Source organism: Liolophura sinensis, chromosome 9 (genome assembly GCF_032854445.1).
Source record: "Liolophura sinensis isolate JHLJ2023 chromosome 9, CUHK_Ljap_v2, whole genome shotgun sequence".
NCBI classification, from domain to species: domain Eukaryota; kingdom Metazoa; phylum Mollusca; class Polyplacophora; order Chitonida; family Chitonidae; genus Liolophura; species Liolophura sinensis.
In genome coordinates, this window is record NC_088303.1 from 18806570 (window position 1) to 18830270 (window position 23701).

The 23701-nt window shown below is 37.9% G+C and overlaps 2 protein-coding genes across 3 annotated transcripts; one reads left to right on the forward strand and one right to left on the reverse strand.

Moving 5' to 3' along the window:
• Positions 1-1370: 1370 nt before the first annotated feature.
• LOC135474847 (N-acetylglucosamine-1-phosphodiester alpha-N-acetylglucosaminidase-like) lies at positions 1371-14250 on the reverse strand. Its single transcript, XM_064754462.1, has 11 exons — positions 13982-14250; positions 12764-13170; positions 12084-12177; positions 11654-11787; positions 9710-9818; positions 6890-7018; positions 5228-5430; positions 4264-4440; positions 3352-3474; positions 2466-2535; positions 1371-1811 (listed from the first exon to the last, which is right to left on the reverse strand). Exons 1-11 carry the CDS (start codon positions 14152-14154, stop codon positions 1526-1528), a joined length of 1905 nt encoding a protein of 634 aa, XP_064610532.1. The 5' UTR covers positions 14155-14250; the 3' UTR covers positions 1371-1525.
• Positions 14251-14276: 26 nt separating this feature from the next.
• On the forward strand, positions 14277-23417 carry LOC135474848 (NADH dehydrogenase (ubiquinone) complex I, assembly factor 6-like). Of its 2 annotated transcripts, XM_064754465.1 has the most exons (11): positions 14277-14683; positions 15519-15618; positions 16243-16323; positions 16694-16735; positions 17486-17542; positions 18555-18657; positions 19594-19727; positions 20281-20382; positions 21176-21232; positions 22081-22245; positions 22840-23417. In XM_064754465.1, the coding sequence occupies exons 1-10, from the start codon at positions 14475-14477 to the stop codon at positions 22207-22209; spliced, it is 1014 nt and encodes a 337-aa protein (XP_064610535.1). In that variant the 5' UTR covers positions 14277-14474; the 3' UTR covers positions 22210-22245; positions 22840-23417. The 2 variants fall into 2 exon arrangements, with proteins under 2 accessions (XP_064610535.1, XP_064610533.1); XM_064754463.1 differs by lacking the exon at positions 22840-23417 and having other exon boundaries at positions 22081-22389.
• The last annotated feature ends 284 nt before the right edge of the window (positions 23418-23701 follow it).

Here is a 23701-nt window from a genome sequence, read left to right on the forward strand (position 1 = left end):
CCTGCTACTGTATGATGTATATGTGGTAGGAACAACCTTCACCTCTTCTTGCACTTTACGTTATTTTGGGCCAGCAAGTGCTTTAAAAGTTAACAGAGACTTTACAGTTTAACCTTGCACACTATTAGCTATATGTATGGAGTAGTGACTCTTTTTAGTAATTATATTAGGCCTATATTTTTGAGGGTGTCTTCTGACAAATTAATTCTACATGTACAGTAGTGAAATTTTTTTCACTTTGCAGGATGTCGGAGAAGTCGCACACCATCCAGGTTGAGGTTGAATGCTTGAGCTATAGAGCAGTGTGTTGCCCTATCTCTTTCAAACATAAAAACCAATTCAACTCTTTCTTCTACTGTTAGTTTAATAGGCATAATTAACTCTGAAAAGAGAGAAAAAAATTTAAAATCAGTATTAAATTTGAAACACAGAAAAAAAATGAAAATGAGAATGGTGCACGACTTCTGAGACACTCTGTAGTGCAGGTGAAGGGCTTGCTAATCCACATATTTGGCGAATGACTAGGTACTGGTACTTGTATCTGTACTTGCTGCTCCACAGACCTGATGAAATATTAAGTGCTGGATGTACTGTACATGCTGCTCTGCAATGAATAACTATATGTAGGCATCTGTATTGTAGGAGCAGCGCTTGCTGCTCCACAGGCATGGTGAATAACTAGGTACATGTAGGTGCAGAGCTTGCTTCTCCACAGACCTGGTGAATAACTTGGTGCATGTAGGTGCAGAACTTGCTGCTCCACAGACCTGGTGAATAACTAGGTACATGTATTCTAGGTTTTGAGCTTGCTGCCCCACAGATCTGGTGAATAACCAGGTACATGTAAGAATAGTGCTTGCTGCTCCACAGACCTGGTGAGTAACTGGGTATATGTATTGTAGGTGCAGAACTTGTTGCCCCACAAACCTGGTGAGTAACTGGGTACATGTATTGTAGGTGCAGAACTTGTTGCCCCACAGACCTGGTGAACAATTGGATACATGTATTGTAGGTGCAGAACTTGCTGCCCCAGAGACCTAGTGAAAAACTAGACAGATGTATTGTAGGAGTAGTGCTTCCTGCTGAACAGACCTGGTGAATAATTAGATAAATGTATTGTACACCTGTAGGTGTAGTGCTTGCTGCTCAACAGACCTGGTGAATAATTAGATACATGCATTGTAGGTGCAGAACTTGCTGCTCCACAGACCTGGTGAATAATTGGATACATGTATTGAAGGTGCAGAACTGCTGCTCCACAGACCTAGTGAGTAACTAGAAACATGTATTGTAGGTGTAGAGCTTGCTGCTCCACAGGCCTGGTGAATAACTAGGTACATATATTGTAGGTGCAGAACTCGCTGCTCCACAGACCTGGTGAATAACTAGGTACATATATTGTAGGTGCAGAACTCGCTGCTCCACAACCCTGGTGAATAACTCGGTACATGTATTGTGGGAGTGGTGCTTTTAGTTCAAACCATCCTGATAATTTGACAGATCTGGTGAATCAAACAGCAGGCACTCATGAATCACTCAGTGGTATAGAGTCATACTTGTTGCTGCCAAGCTTACTTCGGGGAGGACGTGTGATAAAGCTACTTTCCTCCTCAATTTGACTTTTCTCCCCACTAGAATCCTCCCCGTCCCCCTCATTTGCACTCTCTTCAGACACGGCATGCCGGTAAACCCGCTTGCTTCGTGAACGCCGTCTCTTACTGCACACGCACTGAGCACAGACCAGTGAGATGTTGAGGACAATGCTGCAAGCTGCCAGGATACTGATCAGGATGATGCTAATGAGGCACAGTCTACAACAACAACAACAGCACATTTTGATTAGCCTAAATAGAGCACGAAAAAGCCAAATGGCAAGTTGTATCCTTCTAACCAAGTACCCTAATTCTCCAACCTTTTCAACCACCTCTAAACCAATACTCTGAAACATTCTGAGAGAACTCTGGATGTAGAGAAAAAATCTGCACAGATTTATGAAGCTTGCTTCTTTAGTGACACGAGTAAATCCTTATCAGATCATTTATTTCATAATAAATGCAGACATATATTCCACTATGCTTTAAGAGGTTGAAAAAGTCAAGGACACAGTATTTTTATTTATACTCTGTATATTAAGCTGTGATGTATTTGCCTTTATTGGAGATCTAATATACAAACTTTGGATCTGAAATAAAGTCCAATAGAGAGACATATCCTTTTCTTTGCTTAAATGTTTAATACTGCTTTCAGTATTATTTTAGAAAACATCAATTAATAAAAGTTGTTTAACCTTGGATACTCAATGAAAAGGTTTAGACCGTCATGCAGAATCAACAACTTCCTTTTCCCTTGTTCATGTTTCTCTTGTTCCTAGCTGACTAACACACCACTGACTAAATATCTGCACACCAAAAAGTTAGCCATATCCTAATAAACTAACTACTGTATCAATATTGGTGAGAAATTACCTGTACTGCTCTGGCTGATCAACCACCAGGTGTCGCTCTGCAATCATCTGACTCATCAAACATGTAGCAGCTACATGTAGAAATAACAAAACATTGTTGTGGGTATGTGACAGACAAGAGTGTATGGAAATACTTTTTATTGCAATTATTTTCTTTAACCCTTAGATATATTGGCAAAATTACAAAGAATGAATATTCTGTTTAAATAAGGGATTGAAGAAAGGGCGTGAATTACAAAAAAAATTTTGATGAAGATCCTTTACTCCCAGTGATACCTGGAATTACATAATTGCTTACTTCTTGTTGACACACTACACATACAACCATGTACAATCATGTGGTTTGTTCTATTAATGAGCACTGAATTTTTACACTTTCTTTTGTTCACATATTAAAGACAAAAAACACACTAAAATGAAGTACATATATTATATATATCAGATGAAAGACCATCAAAATCTGTCCAGAAAAATAGTCTGATTTATTTTCTTTCTGCCTCTACAGTTATCTGTTGGGTCCTAAAAGATATTGGTGAAGTCACAGCCATATTTTTGGCATGAAATAGTTTGTTTCAAGGTCCATTCGTGAGTGCATTCATATTTCTGTACATTTGTACTGGTACCAATACGTTCAGAAAAGGCCATCACAGAATCTAAAGTTTCAAATGCATTTTACTACAGTGTAGGTCCAAAAATTTTTGTTAAAAATAAATCAAAAATCCTTTCCTAGACAATGTTCATAGGACTATGAAATATTCCTAATTAAGGTGTGACACAACAGTCAAATAAATGAATAACATGTAATAAATTTAGAAGAAATCTCTTGATTAGCCAGGGAAAAGCACTGAACAATCAAAGAATGTTATACATGTGGAACCATGATTTACCTGTCAGGAGGCTTGTTTTGTTGAGTGAGTATTGGCAGCTGCCGGTGATGGGATCACAGGTACAGTCATTAGGGCAATAACATTCCCCGATACATTGACGGCCAAAATAACCGTACGGGCATTCTGACAAAATGATGGTCATAATGACAATACACATTATTACAGAGTATTACATTTCATGTATATATATATTGAACTGAACACAAAATCTCTTACATGCATGTGTAATACAGTTATGAAACATTACCTGTCATATAAAACTGCCACACAGCCCTGGTGTAAATTTAAATAAGAATAAAAAAAGTTATTTTAATCATTACTAAATGAAAAAAGGAAAAAAAAAGGATCAACTCTTTTTCATTTGTATGTAAATGTATCTACTTTTTCTTTTGTACATTTATATATTTTTGTACAAAACAAACAAAAAAATATATATATATATACATATCTATGAACAGTACATAGAGTCAACTGTGGAAAGGAACCTGAAATGATCGGAATAAATACTGTGAGAACTCCTTCTATCGTGTTCATACAGTAAGTCACTCTGTTCGAGACCTGAACAAGGAAATTCCACGTATACATGTACACGTGTGAGCGTACAATATCCATGTGGCAGGTTTGGTGAGGAATGTGGCTGCTTCATCTTACATTGTATGCATCCTTATTACCAAAATACACTGTGTAAAATTCTCCGTTATAAAGAAACTCAGCCATAGGCTGATTCCACAATACTAAAGTCTGACTTTAAGTCAAAAATTTGGAATAGGATTTTAGGGCTAATTTTCTAGAACATCAAATGTGCCAAAATTTCAGCTTTCAGCGCCAAAAACTAAGCATTATGGGGAGGTCTTAAATATTGTGAATTTGTGAAGTATTTCCCAGTTAACTAATGTCGGCTGCAGGTCTTACCTTTATCACAGTGTGCACCAGTATACCCTGGCGGACAGTCACACACTCCAGTGATGGAGTTACAAGAGGCTCCGTGCTCACACTTACAGCGCTCAGAGCACTGCAGACCATACTGTCCCTGGGGACAGCTAGTGTCACAGGTCTTACCCAGCCAGCCTTTATCACACTTACATCCTCCTGTAATACAAACACATGATTGCACTGTTAACAAGGGTTAAGAGAAACCTGTACAAATAGCTCAGTGCTGTGATTTGTTTATTTATTTGATTTGTGTTTTATGCCATACTCAAGAATATTTCACTGATGTGATGGCAGCCAGCATTGTAGTGGGAGAAAATCAGACAAAGTCCGGAAGAACTCAGTGGTTAGAGTAACTGTCACACATTATCCCTACCAAGTGAACAAACGAGTCCAATCAGCCATTATAAAGGTTGCTGAACAAAATGCCCTAGTAATCCAGTGCTACTTTCAACTTTCTACACAAAAAATTGCAGCAAGGCTACCAAAGAGCTCACCTGTAGGAGACACGTGAATGCAAATATACCTCAAGTATACTTAAACATTTGGATTCTAATACACAAAAAAAGGTGCAAACGTCAGGAACTTTTTTACATGTATGCAGAATCTCAGCTTATTACATTCATTACGGGACTTTTTAAGATACACCACCTTTACATGTAACACTTGCCTTGTTGACATTGCTTTTATCTGTTATTGGATGTTGACGGCAATGATGTCGCTGACTACAGTACGACATAAGTAACCTCTCTAGTTTGTACGGGTGAGCTCACAAGCAACAAATAATTGCAACCAATGCATATTATTATTATTATTATTATGCATTTATTAATTTAGTGATTCTTTTCATTCTACTGACATTTTACACCATTTTACACCATACTCAAGAACATTTCATACGTTGGCTCAAACATTTCACGTTGTGTTTTACCATGACGTCACTCACCTGAGGTACACTCTCCATGGTCATGGCAGTTGTGTGGACAAATAAGACGATCACAGGCTTGACCCTCCCAGTACTCCTCACACTCACACTGACCCAGGACACACTGACCGTGGTCACTGCAGTTGACTGGTGAGCAATCTGGTTGGTGGACACAGACAATGGTGGAAACTTTCCTGGCACAGCGATACTCTTTGTCATGTTTGCTAAAAACACAATATATATATATATATGATTGAATCTGAAATTTAAATGTAGACTGTTGTTGTCTAAGATGCTACCTATATATATAGGTCAATATGTTCATACACACTGTACCTACACATACATGACCAATTCTGCATATTTCAACTGGGCATTGTCTGTTGGGCTTCTATTCACACACTTACCAGGTGTCTGTGGGGTAGTTGGCTAGGGTTCCATTCTCACACTTACCAGGTGTCTGTGGGGTAGTTGGCCAAGGTTCCATTCTCACACTTACCAGGTGTCTGTGGAGAAGTTAGCTAGGGCTCCATTCTCACACTTACCAGGTGTCTGTGGGGTAGTTGGCTAGGGTTCCATTCTCACACTTACCAGGTGTCTGTGGGGTAGTTGGCCAAGGTTCCATTCTCACACTTACCAGGTGTCTGTGGGGTAGTTAGCTAGGGCTCCATTCTCACACTTACCAAGTGTCTGTGGGGTCGTTGGCTAGGGTTCTGTTCTCACACTTACCAGGTGTCTGTGGGGTAGTTGGCCAAGGTTCCATTCTCACACTTGCTGGTGTCTTTGGGGTAGTTAGCCAGGGTTCCATTCTCACACTTACCTGGTGTCTTTGGAGTAGCTGATCAGGGTTCTATTCTCACACTTACTGGGTGTCTGAGGGGCAGCTGATTAGGGTTCTATTCTCATACTCACTAGGTGTCTGTGGGGTAGTTGGCCAGGGTTCCATCCTCACACTTACCTGTGTCTATGGGCTAGTTGGCCAGTTGGCTGTGAGGTTGTTGGCCAGGGTCCATTCTCACACTTACCAGGTGTCTGTGGGGTAGATGGCCATGGTTCCATCCTAGGGTTCCTAAGCTAGGGTTCCTTTCTCACACTTACCAGGTGTATGTGAGGTAGTTGGCTAGGGTTCCATTCTCACACTTACCTGGTGTCTGTGGGGTAGTTAGCTTGGGTGCCTTTCTCACACTTACCAGGTATCTGTGGGGTAGTTAGCTTGGGTTTCATTCTCACACTTACCATCTGTGGGGTAGTTGGCCAAGGTTCCATTCTCACACTTATCTGTGAGGTAGCTGGGTAGGGTTCTGTTCTCACACTTACCAGGTGTCTGCAGGGTAGTTGGCTAGGGTTCCATTCTCACACTTACCAGGTGTCTGTGAGGTTGTTGGCCAGGGTCCATTCTCACACTTACCAGGTGCCTGTGGGGTAGTTAGCTAGGGTTCCTTTCCCACACTTACCAGGTGTATGTGAGGTAGTTGGCCAGGGTTCCATTCTCACACTTACCTGGTGTCTGTGGGGTAGTTAGCTAGGGTGCCTTTCTCACACTTACCAGGTGTCTTTGGGGTAGTTGGCCAAGGTTCCATTCTCACACTTACAGGTGTCTGTGGGGTGGTTGGCTAGGGTTCAATTCTCTAACTTACCAGATATCTGTGGGGTAGTTAGCTAGGGTTCCATTCTCACACTTACCAGATATCTGTGGGGTAGTTAGCTAGGGTTCCATTCACAACAAAAGTGGCTGATCCACCTCCATCCAGGTTAATGGCATTAACCACACCCAGTGTAAGCAGGAAGTCCACCATCTCCCACATGGTCATTCTGGAATGTACACAAGTCAAACTTCAAGAATCATCATAAACGTCACAAAAACCTTCATGAATATTAAACATATTAAATAATGGGGGTACCAGTATTTATCCCATAATTTGCCTGTGTCAGTGATATAAAAACAGTGGTGTGAATATATAAATAAACCACAATTTTGATTGATAACTTGAACTTTTATCGACAAGCCTATCCAGTGAAAAAGTGAACTGCATACTGGACTAGTTCTATTGTTTGTTGCTGTGAAAAAAAAAAACAAAACAAAAAAAAAACACAAACAAGCTAGAGATCACTTACTACACCATGACAGGAGTTTCTTGGTACCAAATGATTATGTTTTTTGCACACTGGATAGGCATAACATTTATCTTCACGAAATGTGAAAAGTGGCAAAGGTTGGTGAAAGGAAATGAAGTGCTTCATGCAGTGCACCTAAAACAAGGTACAAGTTCAACTCTCATGCCTCAGTGTCAGATTTTCCTTGCAGTTAAACACCTACAAACTTACCAGAGTAGTTGTCTTGAGCGTATGAACTGGTCTGCAACTGATGCACCTCAATCAAGATTATGTTTGGATCTAGTCCCTTCTATTTGACACATCCAACACAATAATTGGTCCCACTGTGACAACTGGATTTTAAGTTCCAAGAAGATTAGTAAGACCAGCAAATAAGTTTTGAGGTGAATTGTTCACATTAAAAGCCTAAATTTAAATATTTCGTTCAGCATGTAAGTCATCCTCCCACCCTGTAAGTCATCGGGTGACGTCAGTTGTCATAGAGAAATGACCTAGATTTAGGTCACAATTTTGGAGCCATATGTTTAGATAAATAAGCTATTTTGACTGCTGATATTTTTGAAACAAATTAAAGCTCGTCATCTTAACGTAAACTAAACAAATGTGCTATGTTTTCTGTTCACAAAAATCATAAATTTCCACAATATTTTCTAGAACTATATTATTTGAAATGTGTGGTTCGATTCCAACCATTTCAAATTTATCAATATCAGAACGCATCTCACATACTTGTCAAAACAAACAGACGTTGTCTTCTCTATCAACCACCTAAAACCATTGACAATAAATTATGGGATAAATAAGATATGCAATTCATGACCCATTACATCAAATTTATTGCATTTGTGATGTAATTTTCATTTGTTCCAAGCCTTTGGCAGTGGGACAAATGAAAATTACACCTCTCGTTCAATAAAACTGATGTTATGGATCACTCTTTGCACATCCTCTGTATATTTTATAAGGTACTATAAAGACACATGAACATGCAGGTGAGATTCCCACATAAAACTGAAAAGTCTGATTCTGTGACAATTAATTTTTCTAGAGTCCGATGTTTCCACTGTTCTTGGTGCCTTGCTGGAAATAAGTGGTCAATGGTGGTCTTTTGAACATGAAGTTTTGCATGAAGAGTTTGCTGGTATAACTCTCCAACATTCAGTGGTTTACTTCGGGCATTCTCGTTAAATTCACCCACAAAAGTGACCACCATATTAGAAGTGAAAAGATCTTGAGTATGGCATTAAACAAAAGTATTAGTAAATAAATTTTAATTGAACTCTCATTATCTCATTTTTCATGCATGTAGCTAGGCTATAGAGCTTCCAGGGGTTTTTTTTGCAGGGGGATGGGGGGGGGGGGGCAGGGATTGGGTGGCTAAAATGGAAGAAGTCTACTTGTCAAAAGATTACAGGAGGGACATACATGTGCGGGTATTATTTGTGTATTATATGTTTTCTTCTCTTCTTGAGACTCTAGGTCACAAAATCATAGCCAGTTACTTAAAACAGTTCAAAATTCCTGACATTTTGGACTACATATCAGCATCACCTACATGAAGGTAGCAAGTACAAGCAGGATTGTACATTTGTTTTTACACTCAATCTAGCACAGAATCCAGGTCAGCAAATTGGCTGGGACCAAACTATGACTTGAATCAACAACCTTAGAAACCCAAATGCCATGCAATACAATATGAACTTTGACGCATAACTTTGTCATGAGTCACTGAAGTCCTTGGTGTAGAATGACCTCAACAAACCTCAGGAAGATCCCAATTTACAGGGCTGCCATACATACCCATTAGTTTTGGTTTGGCCATACATACCCATTACTGTGGGTTTGGCCATACATACCCATTACTGTGGGTTTGGCCATACATACCCATTACTGTGGGTTTTGCCATACATACCCATTACTGTGGGTTTGGCCATACATATCCATTACTGTGGGTTTGGCCATACATACCCATTACTGTGGGTTTGGCCATACATACCTATTACTGTGGGTTTGGCCATACATACCCATTACTGTGGGTTTTGCCATACATACCTATTACTGTGGGTTTGGCCATACATACCCATTACTGTGGGTTTGGCCATACATATCCATTACTGTGGGTTTGGCCATACATACCCATTACTGTGGGTTTGGCCATAAATACCCATTACTGTGGGTTTGGCCATACATACCCATTACTGTGGGTTTTGCCATAGATACCCATTACTGTGAGTTTGGCCATACATACCCATTACTATGGGTTTGGCCATACATACCCATTATTGTGGGTTTGGCCATACATACCCATTACTGTGGGTTTGGCCATACATACCCATTACTGTGGGTTTGGCCATACATACCCATTACTGTGAGTTTGGCCATACATACCCATTACTGTGGGTTTTGCCATCCATCTGTACAATGATCACACGACCATCCTTGTCCACACCTATCACAGTCCGGGCAGAGTTAACATCTGCAAATGTCTGCAATGTTCCTGTGTAGATATAAAAGGCATAGGTTTATTAAGCACTTTATGTAAACTGAAAAATGGCATCAATTTTATCATCAGAGTAATCTGTGTTTTTGTTCAACAATACAGCGTATGTTAACAACTGAGATCGAAAGGTGTCATATGCTGTATATGTACACAAACATACATTTACATTTAGTGATTGTCCCACCATGATGGCTGCAGTGGTATAAGAGAAATATTCTTGAAATTAGCGAAAAACACCGATCAAATAAATAAACGTTCAATGATTTCACCTGATATACACACACACCTAATGACTCTCCATTGTCATATGAATGAAAATTTTTTAAGTACGATGTAAAAACCCATGCATACATACATTCTATAAAATGGAATGCATAAAATATATACATGCCCAAACAGCGCTTCAACACAGGGAAATAGCATTCATCTCCTGCATGGATCAGGCCTGTATCACACAGACACAGCACCTGTATCACACAGACACAGCACCTGTATCACACAGACACAGCACTTGTATCACACAGCACTTGTATCACACAGACACAGCACTTGCATCACACAGGCACAGCACTTGTATCACACAGGCACAGCACCTGTATCACACAGACACAGCACCTGTATCACACAGACACAGCACTTGTATCACACAGGCACAGCACTTGTATCACACAGGCACAGCACTGGTATCACACAGGCACAACACTGGTATCACACAGACACAGCACTGGTATCACACAGACACAGCACCTGTATTCACAAGTACCTGCTCCCTCTGTGTCTTCACATTCCAGGTATATGCCCTCAGAGAGGTGTCTACATGTATCTCCAACCTTTATCACACAGAAATGACAGACACAGCACCTGTATTCACCTCTTTTCTCACACACCAAGTATACGCCCTCACAGAGGTGTCTACGTGTGTCTCCAACCTTTATCACACAGACATGACAAACACAGCACCTGTATTCACCTGTTTTCTCACACACCAGGTATATAATCACACAGAGGTGTCTACATGTACCGCTATCATTTATCACACAGAAATGACAGACATAGCACCTGTATTTACCTGTTTTCTCACACACCAGGTATATAATCACACAGAGGTGTCTACATGTATCTCTATCATTTATCACACAGACATGACAGACACAGCACCTGTATTCACCTGTTTCCTCATACACCAGGTATACCTCACTGAGGTGTCTCTCTACATCCTATGTCACACAGACACACCACCTGTATTTACTTGTTTCCTCACACACCAGGTATTTACCCTCACTGAGGTGTCTCTCTACATCCTATGTCACACAGACACCCCACCTGTATTTACCTGTTTCCTCACACACCAGGTATTTACCCTCACTGAGGTGTCTCTCTACATCTTATGTCACAGACACACCACCTGTATTCACCTCTTTCCTCATACACCAGGTATGCCCCACTGAGGTGTCTCTCTATATCCTATATCACACAGACACACCACCTGTATTTACCTGTTTCCTCACACACCAGGTATTTACCCTCACTGAGGTGTCTCTCTACATCCTATATCACACAGACACAGCACCTGTATTAACCTGTTTCCTCATACACCAGGTATTTACCCTCACTGAGGTGTCTCTCTACATCCTATATCACACAGACACACCACCTGTATTTACCTGTTTCCTCACACACCAGGTATTTACCCTCACTGAGGTGTCTCTCTACATCCTATATCACACAGACACAGCACCTGTATTAACCTGTTTCCTCACACACCAGGTATTTACCCTCATTGAGGTGTCTCTCTACATCCTACATCACACAGACACACCACCTGTATTTACCTGTTTCCTCTGTGTCTTCACATTCCAGGTATATACTCTCATTTAGGTGGCTCTCTCCATCTCGTATCACCCAAAACACTCCACCCACAAGTTGTAAAAAATCCGTCTCCAATAGGAAGGATTCAGATAGATATCTTTTGGAAATATAATGTGACTAATAATTATAAAGCAATCAACACATTCCAAAATACCTTAAAACTTGCTCAAGACAATATGACAACAGCCCTACCATATGTATGTAAGGGAATGGTTTGATAGAATAATAAATACAAACATTTCCATGAAAAAGACACATGATGAATCATGGAATTATTAACATAGAAGGGGATATATACAGCACTAGGACTCTTAATGTAGACAAAGCATAAAATATACATGTAAAATAATATAATATATTATCTTTACATACATGTACTTATGATTCACTCACCCAAAAAATAAACTTCCATTTTTTAAAATTCCAAAATGAGCATTTTGAATTCCTCCAGAGTCCTGCACAAGTCTTCCATCACTGACAACATTTCCTGAAAATTAACACCTTTTTATATCTCACAAAAGAAATCTAGTTACAACTCATACAAAACTAAAAGGGTCCTCACTCCTCCGTGGCTCAGGTAGTTAGCCAGTGCAATGATCCGAAAGCCTCTAACCAATGCGGACGCTTTGAGATTAAGCGTAGCACATACCGGCTTCCTTCCTGGCTCTACATGGGAAGGTTGTTGAAACCTGCAGATGGCCGTGGGTTTCCCCCGGACTCTGAACCGTTATTTCCTACCATAATGCTGGCGGTCATTGTATAAGTGAAATATTCTTGACCACAGCATAAAACACCAATGAAATAAATAAATAAATACAAATATCAACAGCACAAAATTCGAAATTAAAAACAGGAGGCATAATCAATCAAATTTACTTTACAAAATGTGTCTATTAATGGATGGCCGTGATACGGATGAAATATTGCTGACATGGTGTTAAACCATTGTCATTCATTATATTATTGGAATTTTGAAAATGTCCATTGATATGAAGTAAATTGCAATAATATATCTGAAACCTGACAAAAAAAAATTTTAAAGACATTCTACTGAATTTTACAACATTCCTTACCAAGGCATTCCCCTGTTTTTGTATTGAAGAACCCTGCATTAATTGCAACTAGACAGTTTCTCTGCTCAGCACTTTTGATCACCGTTGCTCGCTCTGCGCCTCCTTTCTGACAGGTTCCCTGATGAAGTGGCTCTAACACTGCAACTGTCTGCACAGGATTGTTAACAAATGTCACGTGACCATGTACACGACGCTTATTCCAGTATTCTCCTACTTCCTTAACAACAAGTTTTGTGTTTGCAATTGGAAGAGTAATCTCCCTTGATAGGAGTCCATGTGGAGCCACAAAAGAATAGGTTGAATTCCCATACTTTATTTTCTGGCATTCTCGAATGTGGCGATTTCCATGTCTAGGTCCATGATGGAATTTGTAGGGTGACAAGATATCCATGCCTTCCATAGGATCTCTGAAATTGGCATGAAAAAATAAGTTTTAGGTGCCAACATGGAAAGGAAAACTGTTATTAAAAAAAAAACCAAAAAAAAAACAATCACTTTAGGTATTTGAAAGTCAAACTGGAACATATCTGCGTCCCATATAAATTATGTCAACACATGTCACTATATCCCTAGTTAATATGGTAATCCTATATACTACTATAGGAAAAGACTCTTTGCGTTTCTATGACCCTTACATGACACAAGAGTCACATAGCAATCCCACTTACATGCATATGTGTACATCAGATTACAGCTCTCCTAAGTGCATATGATATACCATTATGTCAGAACATGTCTTTATGTAGGTCTCTACTGATCTCAACCACATCAACAGCTGGAATCTGGAGCAAAAGTTACAGCTGAAACACTTAGTCATTAATGAAAATAAAAACTAAAAACATGTCTTTTTTTCTAGTCTTGTATAAAATATTGGGCATTGTGTTCAACCTAAAGCAAGTTGACCAGCAAAATTGGATCACCATGCACGTTAAGTTGTAGAAATTGGTTTGCTTTAATTATGAAAACTACTTCAGTCACAATTCAAATGCTATGCTTGTATATTAATGACAGAATACAGTGCCACGTGTGTTTCATTGATTTGTGGTCATAATTTGTAGGCCTAAACTTTAAATTACCCAAGTTCCAAATTTTAATTGTGTCTAATTTATCAGTTAGTCTCAACATTCCAAGAATGCCACCTATTCCAGGCTAATTTTAAGGGGAGTGAAGAACCGAGTAAGTCAAGTCGAATAAATACACACAATCTAGTATACTTACTCGACTGATCCAAGAGGTTCATTTCGGACGCGATTCGTGTTGTCAGCATCATGGAGTGCCCCATTTCCGTGGCACAGATTAACCACAGTATTTAGCCACAACACCAGGAATGTCAGCTGTCTTGGCGCATTTCGTAATGTGACCATGTCAAGTGCGTTCGAGAAGAGATACATAACAGTGCATGGCTAAAATATATGACGTTCAAAGCGTGTCAAGTCAATAAAACTAGAAAACACTTTCATTATTCCGCCTGACATTGACACGTCTGTCTTTTCCTTCGAACGCAGAAGATGTACTTCCGGACGTCTGCTACAACTCGGCAACATGAACTGGTTGTCTTCGTTGTAGTTTTGGATTTGAAGGAGCTTATGCTAAATCCATTGGCTTAAAGAAAGTCTCTCTGTTTTAAGTGTGTTTTTAGCCGCTTAGGTATGTTCCTGTGTGATGTATTTGAGTGTTAAGAAAGTGTACAAGGGTTTCCAAGTAAAAGAAAATGGCGTCAAGTGTACGCAGTGCGTTAGCAAACTTTTCTAACACACACTGTGTGACTTTATCTGTCAGAGCGTGTGATACAAACTGCAGTCGGAAAAATGTCCACAGGAAATTGCGAGAGTGTTTACTACGTGGACAACAGTGTAGAAGCGTTCACAGCTCGAAGCAGACTGTTCAAAGCACCTCTGCATATTGTGCAGAGTTAGTGAGGTAAGCATAGATAGGTACGAGTACACGCAGTGATTCATCTTGGACTGGGACGATGACAGTACTTTACTGGATGCATGTACAGGAATGTACCTTGGTAAACAGACATGCTGATGGAAGTAGAATCAGATGACTCTGTCTATCAGCATAAGAAGAAGTGCATTACTTCGTCAATTGTTAGCATAGATTATCACAGAAAGACATGACGTATATTAGCTCCACGAGTGAAGCTGACAGCTGATGTAACAATGTACTAACATAATGAGCAGCTCAGCTTCAACCACTCCTCGGATGAAATCACAGGTATTGGAAGAAGAAAATCTTACTTGTTGACAGAAAACTTTGGAAATGCGTTAAAACAAGCATTGACATGCTATATTCAAACCAGTCGCAGCATTTCTGTGTCTTAATCATTTTGTAGTTTCCAGTCAATGTAAATCCATGTCTTTTCACTGCCAGGGTCTCCATCTCAGGGGAACGAAAGCCGGCATAACCCTGCAGTCTCCAGTAATGTCACATGACACAGGGGAAGTTTATTTTGCACGCAGAATGAGACGAAAATGTTCGCAGACTGTTTGGACCGATAGTTTATCTACTATTCAAGTTTTCATGTTCACTGTGTTCTTCAAAACTGTCCAAGTTATCCACAAAGGTGGATATTTACAATGATAAACCATATAGTGACTTTCATTCAGTTATACACATAGTGTGTCATGATAACTTTTTACAGGTCCTGCTGTGCTTTGAAAATCGTGGATTCTATTAAAACTTTACAAAGACATGTAAGTCATATTGATTTTATTGAAGCTGTAAATTTGAATGTATTTTGTTTTTTCAGAAAATATGACTATGAAAATTTTCTTGCGACTCTTCTTTACCCAAAGACATACAGGTCAGCAGCTTTTGCAATTAGGTCACTGAATGTAGAAATAGCTCAGGTAAGTGCATATATGTGTCTTCTTCTTGTGAAATCTGGCTGAGGTGGGGTGTATTTTGCAGGATTATGAGACTACTAGATAGATCAGATCATGTTGGATTAAATCATTTTACCCTTGATTAAAAGATTACCAATAAAAGATCCCCAGAAATTTGTCCCTTCTGGAATAGGAATAAAAAAGTTGATGTGCCATCAAAGTTAGATACTGTCGGGATGGCTCATAAAGCCCACCATAGTTTTCAAATATCTGAATGCCTTTCAGCACTCTTAAACACTCTTATAGTTTTAAATTGTCTGTATGATGAACCTTACTTCACATTTTAGCTTTCTTCCTTTAAGCTTGGCACAGGACATTTGTCATTCCTGTGTGGGGTGTCATGTGTGGTGCCTTCTGCCATGTCTGCATGGTAAAACTAATGCCAGCATGCTGTTCAAAGGGACACCATTCTAATATGACCAAACTAAAGATAAACGTTACAGTGTATGTTAAACACAAGCAAATAAACAAATTATGTTGGATTATTTTTAATCAGATTTTAACATGGAAGTAGAACTGAAAGGGAGTCTTTAAATAATGCATGTATTATATACATGTTTTACTATTAAACGATGTTTATTGTTTAAGGTACGAGATGTTATAACAGATAAAAACATTGGTGTCATGAGAATGCAGTTCTGGAAAGAAGCTATTGATTCTATTTACCAGGTAATGTTTTCTAAATAATTGTCAGAGTTCTGTCAAGTTGACTCAGGCTTAAAATACATGTGTAAATGGGGGACCATTAGCCTTAACAGCTGAATAGTTCAAGTTCTGGTTGGTTGGCTTGCTTGCTGCTCATCAGACCTTTGATGAGTTAAGGTATGTGACTAAATCTAGCAAGCTCTCTCACTGCTTTGGCTTTCTTGAAGTCATGAGGTTTGTCTGGTAGTTGATCACTGCCCTGTCATGACTGTACTGCATGCACTTCTGATTGCCATCACATAGGTTAAAATGTTTTTGAGTACAGCATTATTAGCGGCAATCAAATAAATATATGTGTATTTATCCTCTATTGTCTTTTTTAATCTTTTTTCAGGGAACACCAAGGCAAACTCCTGTGTGTATAGAAATGGCTAAGGTAAACAAATATCTTTGACATGTGTGTAACATCTCTTCAATTATTAAACACAATTTTAATTATTTAATATCAGAAGCACTGAACACTACAGCCACTTCTGTTAAATTACAGGAACTTCTTTGCATTTATGCATCTCCAAAGTTTGTATTTGAAAGAAATAAATAAAACATGAACTTCCTCTGAATAAGTGAGAAATATAGGAGATAAGTGCTGACATTAGCTTGACCTAGACATTCCATCTCGGCTTACGTACATGCACATGTATATGTAGTAGCTCCAGCCTCAACTCTCCTCACCATTTGTGTACTCTTTAGAAATAGAAATAATGAGATGTTTTAGGAGGAATTGTTTTGATTGTTTATTTATTTATTTGATACAAGAATATTTCGCTTATGCGAAGGCGACCAGCATTATGGTGGGAGAAAACCGGGCAGAGCCCGGTTAAAGCCCACAACCATCCGCAGATTGCTGGCAGACCTTCCCATGTAGGGGCCAGAAAAGAAGCCAGCTGAGCTAGACTTGAACTCACAGTGACCACACTGGTGAGAGACTCTTGGGTCATTACACTGTGTTAGCGCGATTACCAACTAAGCCACGGAGGCATTGTGTTTGAGGTACGCTGAAAGATTGAACTACATGTATACTTATAGAAACTATTTCCCTACCACCTGTGATATAGCAAGTTGTTTCAGTTCTGGCTTTACTTGAGACTTTCATTTTAATTTTTGTGTCATCTTGAATTTCCATCAGGCTGTTGAAGATCACAAGCTTTCCAAACAGTGGATAACTCGTCTGATTGAGAGCAGAGTGAGTATAATTATCTTCACTTATTTAGCTTGGATAGTAAATTTGTTCCAGTGGATTCCCGATCTCTCACTGCTTGTGGTGCATGGTGTTACAGTAAGTGGTTCAGGATACCGATAATGCTGTTTGCGTAGTCTAATATTTGTTGAAAACCACCCTTATGGTCTAGTGGGAAACTTACAGTCACTTGCCAAATGTTGGTGGTTTTATTGCACCATGCAGGAACACTGGTATTTTCCACCCATAAAACTGACAGCTTCTTCTTGAGTATGACTTTTAAACAACTATCAAATCAAAACAATATAACACACTGAGCTGAAAAAGATAATGGTTGAACTGCATGTGTGTACATGTATGTAACCAGGTTGTTGCAATCGAGTGAACCTGATCGAGGCTTAATTCATGTAAACATGCAACAACTGGAACATGCAGTTACAATGCATATACGTTATGAAGATTGAAGCAGACTTAATTTGAAAGCTTAGAAAACAACATTAACGACATTTTTGAAGTTCATGAATGTAGCTGTTGTTGTCCTATTCTTGCTGAGGATATATGGTTTATAACATTATATCGTTATACATGTATATCAAGTATATGACTCTCCATAATAACGTGTATCTGTATGAGTCTTATTATATTATTTGTAAATAATTTTTGATTACTGGTATATGATGTTTATAAAAAAATCATGAATAAATTTGTACCAGTATTTGTTTGTTTGTTTGCTTTTTATGGACAGAGAGCAAAAAACTTATATTAATGGTGCACTGAATCTTAAACGTTATACAGGCATGTTTATATTATAAGTGTAGTATGATTAATTTATAGTTTCAGATTTATTTGTAAAATTAAGCTTTTAATGTGGTTAAATAGCTGAATTCTCAATTATGCTGTGTGGTGTTTTGGTCTTTGAGTATGTTTGTCATTCTTTTATTGCAATTGTTCACATCTGGATCTGTATTCGATTGGAAATGAAAGCTTTCCTGTAAATATTCCTGTATGGTTTGTGAAGACAGAGAATCTATCAGATGCACCATTCAGAAACAAGGAACACATGGAGGCTTACTGCGAAAATACTGTCTCATCAGTCCTGTATCTCCTTCTTCAGGCAGCAGGTATATGCACAGTGTATGCTTTATAGAGGCTTGTCTGATTTATAAAGGACGGAGAAAAAAAGGAATTCTGAGAATTTTAAGTAAACTGTATGTGTGTCTACCAAGCTGCCAGAGAGTACATTTCAGAATATGCAGTGTGTGTCATCATGCAGTCACTTGGTAGGACAATGTTTAGGGGTTTTGTGACATTTATGGTTAGATGTCAGCAATAAATGTTGTATTGACTTCCTAAAGTGTGCAGTAATTCAATCCACCATTGTGGAAGGAACAACAAAAAAATGATTTCTGTGACCCAATCTGTCAGTCTGAAATTGACACCCTATATACTGGCCATGTTTTAGAAAAAGTAACATCATTGTATCTGATGTTAAATCACTTCTATAACACCTCCTCTGAAACGCAAACTCTGTAGCGCTGTTCACTTCATAGTTACATCGAATACCAGTAAACCTTAACGTATTATGAACTGAAAATATCTCTTATCTACTTAGCAGCACTCTTCACTAAACACTCAGTGTTAGGACCTTTCATGGCTTTTAATTCAGTTAAAGTCACTCATCCTCTGATCACTGTGGGCTCCACACTAGTTTTGACTCTATGTCTTTAATGGAGGAAGTTTGTTACATACGTTGTACTCTCTGTGCTATGTCTGGTTTAATCCACCTATGAACCTTACCACTGTATTATGAGTGAAATATTCCTGAGATTATTGTTTTAAAACTTAGCAGATTATAAAATTATAATCAAAGGTTTCTTGTTAAAAATACTTCTATTAACACATACGTGTATATTTTGTACATAATTTTGTTTCCTATTAGAACTGACTGTCTCCTATTAGAATGATTATTTCAAATATTTAATGTGAAGTTTCTTAAATTAAAAATTCTTAAGTGTGTATGATGTACCAAAAATAGTCAATTTTCTTAAAAACTTCAGGTGTAAAGAGCATCCATGCAGACCATGCAGCCAGCCATATAGGTAAAGCCCATGGCATAGTGACACTGTTGAGAGCCACACCCTTTAATGCCAATAGAGAGAGGGTCTACCTACCTACAGATGTTCTTCTACAGGTAAGTTAATATAGCTTTGCCTTACTGAAATCACAATCTCAAAACGTACATGAAAGTGGGGTTTTCCAGGCATCATGCGTTTTCATGTGTTTTCTGTGTAGTGTTTATCCATATCTCTAATCTCCTTTGTCTGTAAATATGATGACTAAGTTGTACATTTTTCTTGATTCTGAGAGTTCTGTTATTCAAATAGAAGGGTGTTTTGATGTTTTGTTGGAAGGTAGTATGATATCTTACAGGGAAAATGTAAGTTTCAGCAGTCAAAGATACAGTATTCTGTTTGCCTCTATTTATAAAGCATGAACTTTTTGGAGCAAATTTTAGGTCATTTACTATAAATGTAACTTGTAGATTGGAGCTAGTGTTTCAATTCACATTTGTCAAATTTTAATGCATGTATTTTTTTAGATATCTTTCAGTGGATATCATAATTGTAACTATATCTCTTCTTTTTTGTAACCTGAGTTTGCATGGGTACTTTCTGTAATTATTTCTTTTTTTTTATGTTTGCATTATTTTCTATGAAAATACTTTCTTTTCCGTACATCAACAGCATTGTGTGTCTCAGCAGTCGTTTGTGCGAGGTTTGAAAGATCAGCCTGTGAGGGATGTGGTGTTTGATATCGCCAGCATAGCTAATCGTCATTTAGAAACTGTGAGTGTAACAGAGAAAATATTAAAGTATGAAACATGAGATTGACACTGTAATAGCTCTACAGTTGGTTTGGAATGTAACATCTCATTAATAAGTATCAGACAAACAATATTTAATGATTATTACAAATAAATGAAGTATGAATGATGTACTTTTGATGATTTATTGTGTTTACATATTTGTCTTGTTAACAGTTGTTTGTTAATAAGAGAAATCATCTATAAATATGTACACCAGACTTTCAAATTTGAAAACTGGACAAAGAGGTGGGTTTTTTTTTTTTATTAAAGCAGTTGAGATGCTGGTGACCTTGAATTGTCACAAACAAGAGGGGCTGGTTCAGTCCAGTCTTAGACATGTTAGATAGGGGATTTTTATAATTTCCATCCTCTCATAATGCCTTGGCCATCGGGCAACAGTAATAGCAGTTGGATGACTTTTTTATAGGGGGTTCCTTAAAATACATGAATTTTGTTAAAAAGCACTTTCTCCCATTCACTACCAATCTTGATGTACATCAAGCTTGCTTTGCTGACAAAAAACAAAAGAAAGTTCGCCATGGTTTCACCAAAAGACTATCCGGTATTTAAACTCGGGTACTTTTAGCTTAATAGTGAAATTTTTCAGAATGAAGCTGTATAAATAATACAGCCATACATATAGTTTGTCGGCAATAATTCATGTAGAATAATTCTCATGGTCATTAGTATGGGAATAAATACCTTCAGTTGACACCATGTGCTGATTTAATCCCTTATTATTGTAATACATTTACTCACATATTGTATTGCAGGCTAGATCGTTTAAGACTGATGTACCGAGGGAAGCTTTGCCAGTGTTTTACAATACAGTAAGTACATGTATATTGAGTCACATTTTTACCCTGGATGGGAATTCGGACTAATCAAGAAAATTGTACTTGGCAGATTCTAATTGTGTTCTGCATATTTTATTGAATACATATCTTAAAAAATGATTTTTATTTGTCATCGTTGCCCTCAGTTTTATTTATTCATTTATTTATTTCATTGGTGTTTTACGCTATACTCAAGAATATTTCACTTACACTACGGCGGCCAGCATTATGGCGGGAGGAAACCAGACAGAACGTACCATGTCCCCCTCAGTTTTACATAGATTATTTGAAATAGTGATAATTCTTCAAAGAAATTAACAGTTTCACTGATAGCCGTCTGAGATATTTAGTTGAAATTTGACACATATATGTTTAGTAAACTGTAATACTGGAGACCTTCGAGTTCAATGATTATTTATGAATTTTTGAAGGAAATATGGTGAATATATTGACATGTTAAGGTTTGATGATGATTTATGAATTTATTGTTGATTTGTACTGTTTTCATTTTATTAAGAATTTCTCGCGATATTTCACAAAATATGTTGCAAAGATGTCCTCACTTTTTATTGCTTCTCCTTATTTTGATACGTATCTTTGCAAGTTTGGTAGCCATCTTTATCATTATATTGCACACAACAAGATCAAATTTTCCTGTTATAAAGCTCTGAGAACCAATAAGGACTATGTATTGTGCAGCTATGTTTTCTGCTTTCCTTTTATTACTTGACCTGAAAATAGGACAAGAGGGTCATATGATCTGTGCGTGAAATACTTTATATTACTTGTGTGTCCAAGAATTTTCATAAAGATCTGCCCATGTACCCTATCTGTGTTAATAGGTGATGTGTGACCGGTATTTGAAGATGATCCAGGCGGTAGATTTTGATGTGTTTCACCCAAGCCTTCAGCAGAGGAATCATCTTCTGCCTCTTCATTTATGGATGAGGAAACTTAAACGGACATACTGATACAGTTGTGCAATACCTGCTTTTGTGTGTTTATTTGTAATCCTCATACAATACATAAAATGAATGTTTTCTACTATGCAAGTCTTATGGCATTATTGGAGTTCTCCAGGATGAATATTTGATTGGCTCTTTCGTTTGAGTGTTGACCGAAGTGGAACAAAAGTTGGATTTTACATGAAAGTGGCTAGATTGATTGGTTGTCGATTCAACGTTTTTGTAAACTCAGTTTAAATTTTAAAAACATGACAACTTTTAATTGAACCTTGGGGTGGAAGTATTGTATGCTATTTTGCATGCATATGAATTTACATATTTATAATGCTGTTCTCACTTGGGAAATAACCAAGATGAAGACCTCTAGATCAATACCTTCCCCTTCCTCCTCCTTAAAACTAATTTTCCACGGATACAATTGCATTGGACAGATCATTGAAAAGGATGTGTTAGGAAGTGAGTACGACAGTAGATGAATCCATGACAAAACTTACCAAATCGTGGACAAGCATTTTATGACCAATAGCAATCATTCTGTAACCAGTGGTAATAATTCATTGACCATTGGTAATCATTCCTTGACCAATGGCAAGCATTTCTTGACCAATGGCAGTCATCGCTTGACTAATGACACAGAGGTTTTCCATTTTCAGAGGTGACGTTGTGTTTCTGTTACGGCAACCATAGGAGGTCTCACTCATTATAGACTTTACTCCTACAATTTTGTCAGTGTGAACTTCTTGAGTTTCTATTTGAAGTCATATATTTCCCAACAGCAACATCATAAATATCAATTTTTTTTTTTTCATAACTAAGCATACATGTACAAAACCAGCTTTCATTGTGAAACATGCATTAAACAAGTGTGAAGTTATTCAGTTTATTGAGTAACGAACTATATAGCACGAACTAATAATATAAAGAAATGCTGGTGGTAATAAAATATTTAATATGCAGCAGAAAAGTAACAAACTTAGAAAACTTAGGACATCGTGATTGATAATACTTTGGATAAATTCTGTATAATAAACGAATAAAAAGTCAGAATGCTTTCATTCAGTGCCAAAAAAAGTGTGCGTTTTTATTAAAATTTACATGGGGAGTAAAAAAGGTGGGGTGGGGGAGGGGGTAACTTTAATCAGTATCTTCAAAAGGCCATCACATCCCTAACTGTTCTCCACAGAGTATTTATGTCTATGAAATAAGATTTATCCGTTATACAACAGTCTTTGGAGAACATCTAATAGACAGACCTATCATAATATATCACATAAATATACATTGTATAACAGTAGGACTAAACATAATACTTAACATTTAAATATCTCGATCGGGGCAATTAATTTGCGTCAAGTCATTCACAGAATAAAGTGATGTAGAAGTGCAGAAGTAAATTCTTCGCAATACATGGTAAGTATATATTCAGACGAGAAATAAACATGAATAAGGCCCATGAAGTAGGTTACTTGTAGTTAAATACATATATGTATATTAATAT